The sequence below is a fragment of the Carettochelys insculpta genome, chromosome 1 (assembly GCF_033958435.1).
Source record: "Carettochelys insculpta isolate YL-2023 chromosome 1, ASM3395843v1, whole genome shotgun sequence".
NCBI classification, from domain to species: Eukaryota; Metazoa; Chordata; order Testudines; family Carettochelyidae; genus Carettochelys; species Carettochelys insculpta.
In genome coordinates, this window is record NC_134137.1 from 14,090,903 (window position 1) to 14,103,326 (window position 12,424).

Genomic DNA, 12,424 nt, shown 5'->3' on the forward strand with positions numbered 1-12,424 from the left:
AACGGTTTCAAGCATTCCTTTTTTTGGAGCCACTGTACATGACAAATCTTAGCTTGCAGGGGTAATGCATGGGGGCATGTGCCCCTCAATGCTGTGGATGGGAGCGGCAAGAGGTCAGAGCCTCTGGACAACTAGTGGAGTCCTCGTGCCCACAGCAGAGATCAACTGCCCTACACACCAACCAGTAGTGTTGGCAGGAATAGGAGTGATGCACCCCTAGACTGCTCCACAACCCCCTCCCAGAAACATCACACATCGAGTGAGCAGGACTGCCTCACATTCAGTGATGAGAAGCACACCAACACAGTTGGGAGCATGGAGGGGGATGCAGGTGCATTATTCTGCTCTTCCCTGCATTGCTTCTGGTGAGTGCAGAGGACTCTCCCCCCGCCCCCCACTGAGGACACCAAGCCCCGCCTGGAATACACTGCTTGAGAGAGAGAGAGAGAGAGAGAGAGAGAGAGAGAGAGAGAAAGACCATGAATTTCAAATCAGGACCAGGAAGCCTGCAGCTGCGGGGGGGGGGGGGTCATATTTGTAAGAGAGCCTGAGAAATGTCTCTCTTTGCTATAAGTGCTGTGAACGCAATCTACCTATTACAAACAGCCCCTGCACAGAGTTAGTGGTTCTGTCTCTACACTCAGTTTTTAATGCACTGCCTGGCGCCAGCTGCTGCCCTGCCGCACCACGTGGCAGCAAGGTTGTTGTGGGGGTCATGTTTGCATACAAGACCGAGAAACAACTTCTCAGTTGTTTACATTTGTGCGCGTCCCCCGCCCCCAACCTCCCCATAGGTGCCACGCAGTCAGCATCTTTCCCGCACTCAACCACATCATGTGGCTAGCCCCGACCCAATATAAGGATGTGCCTGCTGTTCGGGGCTGACCATGCTGCCAGGCAGCACCATATCCTGGCTTGCGTGTGGTTAAGAGTCCAAGGGCAGGAAAGATTTTTGGGGGTATGCAGCTGCCGGGGCGGGGGGGGGAACGACTCCTCCCGGTGGCTAAGATTTTTCAGGGCCTGTCTGCCACCTGGAGGGAATACTCCAACTGGCCCTCCACCAAAAATACTTTCGGGGCCTTTCTGCTGCTCAGGGGAAGTCTCCCCCGCAGGCTAAGATTACTGGGGCCTTTCTTCTGCACAGGAGGACTACTGAAACTGCCCCCCCAAAAGCCCCCCATGCCCCTGCCACAATAAGGACCCAGGGGGCTAGTTACTGCTGGGGAAGTCTCTCTTAGTGGCTAAGATTTCGGGCGTTGCTGCCATCCCCTACGTTGGCGATTTCTGTGCGCTGAAGAGGGAAGACAATCTTTTTTTCCTAACCTTTTCTATCCTCTCTCTCTTAACTTTGGACCCCTTCACACAGGGAAGAGGTGGAGGAGGGCCAGCTGAGAATACAGACTGGGCACAGAAGCTGTATAATAGACTAGGAAGCCAAATGCCCTCCCCTCCGCAACTCTCTTGTTTCAAAAACTTTACTATCAACTCTTTCTTCATGTTTTTCATTGTCCCTGTATTATTTTTAGGGATCAGATGCAATCAGGGGGTGGGGGGCGCAGGGGAAGACAGTCAGTGGTTGGCCAGTTGAGAAGACACACACTTGCTGATTTTTATCAAATCCTTGATAATTCAGTTACAGAAGATAGATTTCTGTTAACTTGGCAATCTTTGTTGATGCTCTACTTTCCCCTTTCTGACTGGGGAAAATGGATATTTGCTTACCACAGAAGGGGAATGAGGGCAATGCAATGTGGGAAGATAACGTGAAATAGCAGTGAAAATACCCAGAATGTTACAGGGAGAAGGGAACTGTGGAATAGGTTCCCACAATGCACTGCTGCAACAGTCAGTGTTTGCTGATTGAGTGTGACAGCAGTAAGTCGACTTTGTGAGGAGCATGTGGGGAGGTTAGGATAGTCAAATTCAAATTTACAAAACCAAGCATCACAAAATTAATAACAAATTTGAATCTCTCAGTGTAGCATAGCCTTAGAAAAGTACAACTAAGAAAAACTGAAAGTGACATGGACAGAAGTCATGCCTTCAGCAAGAGACTGAAAGATGGAAAGCAGTGATGGAGGCCCTGTGTTTTGCATGGAATGAGGAATCAATCAAGTTAATTTACACTCCAAGCACTTTAAAAAGATATATATGTACAACACCACTAAAAGACAAAGGATCATAGCCAACACACAGCCTAACAGTGCAAAAAGAAATCCAATATTTGTAGGGACTGACTCCAGGTAAGCCTCTATTCTTACAGAACCCTTTAGATTCCAATTCAGAGCTGACTAGTCCTTTACCATTCTAAAGGACTATCCTCCAAAATGACATGTATGCAATTCTGTATCTGCCCTCAAGGAAATGAAAAGTTGAAGTGACAGAAGTTTATAAATTGTGATTCCAGCAATTCAAGGCATTTTATATCTAATACTTTTCATTAAAACCATCCCCTAGTAAGGCTGTTAAGACTCAGTTATAATTAAAGTAGTTGACTTTAAAAGACACACACAATTTTAGGATTAAAATTTCATACAGTTTGCTGTTAATTTTAAAAACTTTGTCATTTTCTGGAAATACCCAATATATCCTAAATATATAATTTTATTTAGTCCCCCACACACCTCTTGATTCTGCCTGGATTTCTATATTTCATTAAGCCTCCCTCCTTAAAACACAACACAAAATGAACCTCAATAAGAAGTTACAAATTTTTGCTTGCTTGTTTAAACATCCTTCCAGAAAAGTTCTAGGTAGAAATGTATGATTAAGCTAATTTAAAATGACAACTAAAAATCACCATCCTTTTTAGTAGGACTCTGATATTTATTCTAGTAGCTAAGTTGTTATATTGTCCTTTCCTCTGTATGTCCTAATCACCACATTATCTATATCACAGCTGACAGGCATTCATGCTTTCTAAATATATACACATTTAATGTATATTAATCAAATTTACATTCATAGAATATTAAATGTTTTATATTGCACTTATTTTGTGCACAAGAAAATGTATCCTACTGGCAAGTGACAGATACTGTTCTGATTTTGATATCGCTTAGGAAATTATGTTTATGCAAAGCTCTGAAAAAAGTTATAAAGGAAAGTAGAGCATGTTAAAAACAGAACTTACATTTCATATATTTCAGTTAGTTGCTGTGCCAATGTTAGATTCTTGGTCTCCAAATAAGATGCCATTTCAGCTGTAACCACAGCTGCACTCACGCCATCCTTATCCAACACTGATGTGCCACACATGAAACCTGACAATTACAAGACTAGTGTTCAGAAAAGTGCACTCCACAGATTTCCAGTTATTTTACTTGGGGGAAGTGTTGAACTTCAGATGCCCTAAACATACATCCAACTCGCAACACTATGTATACGCTATCCCCATCTGCCCAGTAAGCTGGCCAGCTTAAGAGTTATGGGGGTGGAAAGATGCGTAGACAATCTTATCAAGTAGATAGAAGCCTACAGTCATAGCATGCTAAGCTACAATTCCCCTTAGATCCCACACACTAAGTAGGACTGGTTTGAGAAGTACATGTCTGTGCTCCTGTGAGTTTGGCCCTGGATTTACTATGTAGCATTATAGTCCCCCATCAAAATCAATCATAAACCAATGCACCGCAGTGCTATCAAATGTGTAGTCTCTTGGAACAATCTAAAATCAAGGTCTTGACTCCTTGCAGTTGTTCAAAGGCCTTTTACATTTTATGTAGACTCAGGGTGTTCATTGTAGGCCTGTACCAATCCAATTTGGATAATAGCACTCTGTTTCCACAATCACCAATTTCACTTAACTGGACACACTTCTTGTCCTAAATGGATATGCTTCTAGGTGTTGCTAATCTGCTCTCATATTCCATTCAAGATGTGGATGAATTTCGATAGCTGAAGTGCTCCCTATGCAGTCCTTACCCATCTCTAAGGATTGTCAAAGAGACTGTTTATGAACTGCGCAAACAATCTCAGATGAAGGTATTACAGAAGATTCAAGTTTAAAAATACGGAAAGTTACCTAACAGAAATTTAAGTGTGTTAGAGATGTTGCAGTTATGTTGGCCACAGGATATGAAGAGAGACAAGGTGAAAGCACACTGCCCAAAACAGCTATGGTTATCATCTTTGGAGAACAACAAGAAGTCCTGTGGCACGTTATAGACTAACAGATATTTTGGAGCATAAGCTTCGGTGGGCAAAGGCCTGCTTCATCAGATGCATGAGCTGGGCAGGGGGAGGTTCAGAGGAGGATTTAAAGAGGGAGTCTGTCAAGGGGAGGGCCAGAGTTCACAAGGTCTATTCAATCAGGGTGGATGTAGCCCTGTGAACTCTGGCCCTGCCCTTGACTGAGACTACCTCTTCAAATCCTCCTCTGAAACCACCCCCCCCCACCCCCCAAACACACTCATGCATCTGATGAAGCGGGTCTTTGCCCATGAAAGCTGATGCTTCAAAATATCTGTTAGTCAATAAGGTGCCACAGGATTTCTTGTTGTTTTTGAAGACACAGACTAACTCAGCTACCTCTTGGATACTTATCTTTGGAGACATGCCCTAGAACTATGCAGATGGGCAGTGTAACCAACAAAACCCCAGAGCACTACAGAGCTCTTCTTCAGTCTAATGCTGTGTAACTTGAAAGTTGTCTTTCACCAACAGAAGACGGTCCAATAAAAGATCTCAAACACCTTGTCTCTCTAGTGCTTTCATGGAGGATAGGTCCATCAATTGTTATTAACCAGGAGGGGCAGAAACGATGGCCCAAACTGTTTTCAGAAGTTGGGAATGGGTGACAGGAGATGGATCATTGTTATGTTCATTACCTCTGATCACCTGCCATTGGCCACTGTTGGAAGACAGGATATTGAACTAGATGGTCTTTAGTCTTACCCCAGTATAGAATTTTATTGCCACAAGCAGACTACTTTACAACTGTATTCTACTTGGCTTCTTGCACCTCTCTCTGAGGCATTGGTGCTGGACCCTAATCTGAGCCAATATGGAAATTCCTATGTCCATGATGTACAAAGTAAAGTGGATCCTACAATGGAGACAGGAACTTAAGACAAGGATGCACCAGTAAGCAGCTTTAGTTGAGCTGGCAGTCGGTTAATGTACTATTGGGTAGTTAGTTCTGGAAGGATAAATCAATTGTCAGATGCTACAAATTTTTAAAGTTCTTTCAAAGGATAGTGTTAAATGACAGTACCTGAACATATATGGCAAGTAGATAATTACTTTTCAGTTAGAGTCAAAAGTAGAGTCACTAAGTGGCTCAGTAAGCAAAAAAGCTTAACAAGCAAAGCAAAGTGAATTGAAGGCTAAACATTAAATCAATCTGGTCTTCACGATTCTATAATAGATGCTACTGATCTTCTGACTGTCCTGAAATTCTGTTTACTAATGTTGACAACAACATCCAGTTCAACAAAACACAAAGAGGGAAACAAATCCTGGGCATTCCTTGTCACAACCAAAATACATTAGTAGAGAAAATATTGTTTCCTAGCTTTCCACATTAAGATATCGTACAATATAGTACTGTACATACCAATGGACTCTTCAAACGCAAAAAGAACTTCTTTCCCATTGTCCAGGAGATCTTTTACTCTATTTCCAATCCATTTAAAACCAGGCAGTGTTTCCTGAAAAAAATGAAGAGGCCACGATATAACGGCTATTTTTTCCAATACTACAATATCATGAAACACAGGGAACATTTTAGGGGTTCAACTTGTATTGTAAGATGGCATATTTGATATTCTTTATGAAAATATGCTTTAAATATGAATTGCTCTATGCACAATACTTCATGTAATATATATTTGAGAGTTACCTGCTGGATGGGTATATTTTATTTGTGTGAATGCATCATTTCTTCATGTATTTGAAGTTAGACTTATGAAGCACAAACCTGTTTACTGATCTAGAGATACTAAGTGAGGACCATTAGTGGTACTCAAGGAACTTAATATCTAAGTATTTGAGACAATGATCTGTGAATAGTTTTGCTTTTCTTGTAAGCCTAGCTGATGGCTGGCCCTACAAAGACACGTGACCATGTCACTTGGTGCAGGGATCCATCTTGAATTTTGTACTTTTCCTGTAGAGGTGTAGGAAATTGAACAAAGACCTCCTGCCCTAGGAAAAAGCTATACAAGGAAAGCAAAGCAAACAATGATTCGTCTTGAGCTAGCTTCACAGACTGCCTCCCCACCTGGAGAGGTTATACCTGGAAACAACAAAACCTCTAAAGATGAGTAGTAACAGTGACTGCTTTTTCTAAAGATGAAGTGCAGAATGGCTGCTGGCCCATGTCAGAACAGCTCTGGCCTGAGACAGACTTTACCTGAAACAACAACTAGGGTGAGAAATTATGATTTGTAAGAACTTCTCTTAGCACATTGGGCTTAGCTGGTGCATTTGGTTTTATTTTGCCTAGTATCTTATTTGAGCTGTCTGTTATCACTTGCAATCACTTAAATCCCACTTAGTATAGCTAATAAAAAAAAAATCACATTTATTTATTAGTAAGCCCAGGTCAAATAACTTTACACAGGGAGGGGGGACATGACAACAGCTGTACCTCTCTCTTTCATTGATATAAGAGGTAAATAAATCTCACTGTTTAAACTTTATGCACAGAGAGATGGATCTATCTGGAATTTTGGGCCCACTAGGGATGTGCATCTGAGTGCTGAGTCACGCCGCTATGACTGAGCCTTCACAGAACTAATCTGTTCTCAAAAACAACAAGAAGTCCTGTGGCACCTGATGTCAGATGAAGCGGGTCTTTGCCCACAAAAGCTTACACTCCAAAATATCTGTTAGTCAATAAGATGCCAGAAGACTTTTGTTGTTTTTGAAGATACAGACTAACTCAGCTACCTCTATGATACTTGATCTGCTCTCAGTTTGTTGTGCTCTGCTGTGGGCTGTGAATCTAACTCTCTGCCATCAATGGGGCAGACCAGAGGTTCTGTCTCAGCAGGACAGGGTGATGGGGCATCCCAGCAGGGAGACAGGTGGGCTCAGTGGTATTTTCAGCACATCAAATGGCAGTCTCAAGGGGATCTTTATGACCAAACCTGTCACATACCGCTTAAGTAAATTTAAACCCAACTGAGTAGGTTTGATGTCTTAGATTTAAGAGAGCAACAGTTTTTGCACATGTACTCTGGATATGCCACAGCTTCTCCTTCTCCCAACAAAATAAAATGGGATTCCACTCTTCAGTCCAAAGGTTTGAGTTACTAGACCCTTTCAGGATACTGGACCCATATTAACCTTGTAACACTTTAAAGCTAGAGGGCATCGCACTGCCTCACAAAAGCACCTTCCATTTCTTCACAATGTAGTCTATAAGGATTTGTAGCTTGTAAGGCTATACTAAAGCCTTTCTATTTTCTCTAACCTTTCACTGTTTAATTCTATTTTAGCAGTAATGCAAGGGACCTAAGGGATCACACACTAACATGTTAGCTTTAGCATTACAGTACAGTAAACTCTTGTTCAAATGGTATTTGATCAACCATAACTCTCGGATAACTGGCATGATTGGCTTCCCTTTTTCCTTTCCCCCCAGCCCCTGACAGTCCCAGGGGTGCTGTGCAAGCCCTCCCTCAGGCTGAGTGGGTTTATTGGTAGCTCTCTGCTCAGAGCTGCCAGGCGAGTCCTGCTGTGAAGTCTGTGGCAACTCCTCCCTGCACCAGCCGGGGCGCTCACAGGTCCTTGGTGTCCAGAAAGGGGTTGGCTGCTGTGCAGCAGTCAGGGGCTCTCCCTGCCATGCAATATGAGCCCCACCAGCGGCTCCCTGCACCACATGGCCAGTCTCCTGCTGTTCCCACCAAAAGGTAAACAGGGCAGTGGCTGGGGGAAAGCAGAAGTTTAACTTTCTTATGTGGGGCGGGGGCAGTGATTAACTGGAGTATTTCCATATCTGACAACCTCCCAGCCCTGAGGTTGCTGGATACCAAAAAGAGTTTACTGTATATAAAAGTATAACTGAAAAGGAACTAGTATTCTGACACAGAATGCGCCCTTTATCTTGAGGGATATCTGAAAAAGGTACCAATGTGTTAATGTACAATGCAATATTTATCTTGTGTGGTATGCAAGGGTGCCAAAAATACAATGGCCCTCTCAGACTGCTCATCTTGTTTACCATACAGTAGCGACAAAGGTCACCGTTGGTCTTGGCATTTGAACCACAGGTGCCCATTTTAGGAGTTTGTCCACAAGGCTATGAAGTGACATCTCATGCTTATTCAAAAGGGATGTCTTAGTTTAATCCCCAATCAGATGTTCATACCCTCAAAATCTTAGCGTCTTGAAGTCTGGTTTTGGGAGGTTGGGCCAAAGTGAAATAAACAGGCCTATAACACCCCACAGCCAACAGCATGGAGACAGATTTTCTACAGATTTCTTCTACTAGTACAAACTATTATTTAAATTTTTAAAACGTCCTCTGTTATAATACTCTCTCACCTCTCACCAGCAGCAGAATGAGGCTAGTCCTTTAACTCCCCAAGTTCTCAGGAGGCAGTGCAAGTATGGTGTTATACAAGGCTTATTTTAACGGTATACTCAAACTGCATTTATCTAACCGACCAACGTGGTCTAATCTGTATGTGATCACCACCTCAGACATTTGATTATGTGAAATTCCACTACTGATTTTAGTAAAAATTGTGCTGCTACTGTATCGCTTACACTGCATGTGTGATTACCACAAGTCCTGAGATGTGCCTCCAGACAGAGTTCTTTTAGATCTTAATATCTGCAGTCTGCGGTGGAGGGCAAATCTAAAAAATTCTTACATCAGATTGGCAAGCCAATATCCAAATTCCTGACTCCAGTCAACAGACAAGACCTTATAGTCTGCACAACATGGTTTAGCAGACAATGCACAGGCTAATCTGCAAGGTATACAAATGAGACCTGATGGGTAAACAAAAGTAGTCCTGAGTAAAAATCCTCTGTGCACAGCCATAAAGAGTAATTTGTGTCTGACTTTTTTTTTTTCTTTTAATTGGGGTCGGGGGGAATGCTGAGAGGTAATGAGGCAACAGAACCTGTGGCAATCAGTTATGACAGCAAAGGCTATTCTATTCTTCCTGAATGTAACACTTGGGGATTATAACACACACAAACCATCCTTACTTCAAAGTGAAATCCTTCTTTAAGTGCAATTGCCTTCAAAATTTTAGAGGAAACTGTGGTTGCTAGCATGTAAACACTCTTCACATCAGCTCCTTTGGAACTCTTCACCTTCCAGTTCCTAAACATCCACCACCCAAACAAAGCTGCCAGCTCATTGCCAGTGAACACCTTCCAAAGACCACTGCAAACAGGATGGAAACAATGTTAAACATTTCAACTTTCTCAGGAGCATGCATTAAGAGTTAAAAATTGCACAACATATTCTGTGAACAATCTCATTCTACCCCAGAAAGTAGCCCCATGAGCAAAACACTAACAGGGCTCTGTTACCTTCTCAGTGGCTTCCAGGCCAAATTTGCCATTTACAAGTAAAGTAAGTGTTGTGTCCCTATTGCTCGCCCTTCAAACAAGATAACCCAGAAAGACCCCATCAGCGATGATAAATGTATTGGCAATACACACATTGCATGCAATTACACCTTTGCATCCCCTTTGTCTTCAGTGGGGTTGCACAAGTGAAGGGGTGGCTGGGATTTGATTCTGCTGTTGCAACAAAGTTAACTACTATGCTGAAAGTTCAGGTATGTTCAATAGCATCCAGCTCATTTTCTCATCGCTGTATTGATTCAACAGGGTGTGCCAAATGGCAATAAAAGTATATGGCGATCATAAATAACATGTCTACAATCACTTTTTATGACAGATCTTTAGTGAAAATGTTTAACTAATCTTCCTTAAAAATGATCATTTAGATAAAAGTAAGAAAAAAGGATGAAGATTTTACCAGTTTAAACAAAAACTTACTGGGATCAACTGTCACATTGTTAGGGATGGTGGAATAAAGTGATAACCAACATCAGAGCTTGGACCAGCTAGATCCCCCACAATCACACGATGCACTCCTCTCTCTCTCTTTTGCTTTAGACAAAACTAAAAATGAAAGGTCCCATTTCTTACTTTTCTTGTAGTTCAGCCACTGCCAATCTGTCCGCATCAGGATCAGTGGCCACCACCACCCTGGCACTCTCTTTCTCTGCAAGCCTCAGAGATAACTCCTGAAAAAAGGTCATTTAGAAATTATATGCAGGTAAGCAAACTCATCTGTAGTCTTCAAGTGAATTAACACAGCTGAAAGTCACACACACTCAGGAGGTCTGTCTTTATTACATTAACATTTCAAAAACAAGTGGAAACCCTACTGTAAAAACAAAGCTAAAGACAAATACCAGCACAGATTCCCCTTCTTCAGGATTTGGACATTTGACAGTAGAAAAATCTGGATCTGGATCCTTCTGTTCAGGTACTGGAATGGGAGGCTCAAAGCCAAATGCTTTAAAAGCTAACTGTACATAGTCATGTCCAACACCATGGAAAGATGTATGAACAAACTTCAAGTTGGTCTTTGCATTTAGCTCCCTGAAAAAGAAAAGCAGCCTTCGGTTAACTTTATAGGTTATTTCACAAAATGCTGTGATATGAACCATGATGAAATGCCAAGACGACATAACAAATTTACAGTAAAGCTACTCAATGTGTAGATGTTTAAGGTGCCATCAACGAATGGGTGGAAAAGGAAAGTTTCAACTGTAGGCATTCAAAAAAGATTGCTGTCTCGATTCATCTGTCTGGAAAAATGGGATCTTTACTTCTGCTGCTCAGCTGGTTGCAAATCCCTAAAAAAATAGGACATGTACTTCCCTTTATACCAAACTCATGCGCTACCAGAAACAGTGATCAGACTGTTGTACAGGGCAAAAGCAGAACGCAAGAGGTAAACCACCAAGTTTAAAGGTAATGAAATTACCTACATAAGGAGTATAAAAAAATATATCACAAGAAAGATTACAAAAGCCCATTAACTTAGTCCATTTCCTACCCCTCACTCAAAGCTGATTGCATATAGTATTTTTCCCACCCTTACTTTTAAAGTTGGACCTGTACACTTGGATAAATCTCTAAAGTAAACCCTGTATTAGTTGTGGAGTTATATTTTTCTCATTAAAGCACCTGTGATAACAGATCTTTTTCAAATCCTCCATGTAGCTTTTAGAGATTTCCTTAAGAGGATCTTGTGTAAGAGGACTGGTATCTACTAGATTCTCATTCCAGGAACCGTTCCATGGTTCAACACATTCTTCGATACATTTCAGGATTTCTTTGTCATGAGGAGATGTGATCTGAGCTCCACTTTCCCAATACACCTGTCAAAGAAAACCGACACTGAGAATTGTGTTTTACATGGATGAGACTGAACCTTCAAACGAACAAACAAACAAAACAAAAAAACAACACACAACCCATGATCACATGATTACAAAATTTTGGGGATTAAAGACACTTTGAAGTGCCCACGGCTACAGGGCACTTTGAAGCTTGACACTTCCAAGTTGCCACAGGGAGAATTAACCCAATGAAGTGCTGCATATTCATTACCATGCCCCCTTCAAAGTTCAGTGAAAGTGTAGACATAGCCTATGTGTAACTAATGGCATAGGACAGAGTCGTAAACTTCACCCTCACCTTTATTTAAGGCCTATAGAAGACTAAGTGGAAACCACCTTACTTCTGTTTTCAAAAATGGGATATAATTCAGAAGACAATAAAATAGAGTGAGCAATTATGTGAAACTATTTTTCCTTCTAATAAGTATATCTATAAAAACTCCAGCAGAAACCATTTTCCATGGCTATTTATAAAGTGCCAGGTGCTCTAGCATACAGGTGACACACTGTATACTGGTAAGTGAATTTCTGCATGGCAAATCTGCAAAAATAAGAGTACAAAGTTTACCTTGTATCCGTTGTCCTCCTTACGGTTATGAGATGCTGTGATCATGACACCAGCTACAGCTTTGAGCTGCTGAACAGCATAGGGCTGGAAGATGAAAGCAATTTAAAATTCACTACTTCTGATCAGACAGATAATGGCATAAAGTGAGATCAGGGGATTCTTAAAATTTCACAAGCTATCATTTGAACGGCTGGATAGCACACTGTGTCCCCCATTATCAGCAATGGGTTGTGTGAGAGAAAGTACAATCAGAGTTCTTATCTGCTACATAACATTCCCATCATCAACCTTCAAAAGAGATAAATTGCCAGAAGTACTTCTAAGCACACAATGTTTTATGGTGAAGAAAACTGTCCACTTAGATTACACATACTGGAGAACAGAAAAGACCAGAGCAACTACCAAGAAGTAAAAAACCATTCGAATCCAGGAAGGACTTCACCAAAATATTTGGTAAGCTAACTAC

The 12,424-nt window shown here is 41.6% G+C and overlaps 1 protein-coding gene across 2 annotated transcripts in view; it reads right to left on the reverse strand.

The window, feature by feature from the left end:
- Nucleotides 1-12,424, reverse strand: part of PGM2L1 (phosphoglucomutase 2 like 1) — a 64,439-nt gene that overhangs the window by 9,109 nt on the left and 42,906 nt on the right. For both annotated transcript variants that reach the window (XR_012642416.1, XM_074976168.1), the window contains exons 5-11: nt 11,959-12,042; nt 11,176-11,369; nt 10,395-10,584; nt 10,126-10,223; nt 9,169-9,349; nt 5,558-5,651; nt 3,134-3,263 (exon numbers count right to left, since the gene is read on the reverse strand). Coding sequence is in view for 1 of the 2 variants with exons in the window: in XM_074976168.1 (XP_074832269.1) it covers nt 3,134-3,263; nt 5,558-5,651; nt 9,169-9,349; nt 10,126-10,223; nt 10,395-10,584; nt 11,176-11,369; nt 11,959-12,042 (971 nt within the window). In the remaining variant the exon portion in view is untranslated. The remainder of the gene's footprint in view (nt 1-3,133; nt 3,264-5,557; nt 5,652-9,168; nt 9,350-10,125; nt 10,224-10,394; nt 10,585-11,175; nt 11,370-11,958; nt 12,043-12,424) is intronic.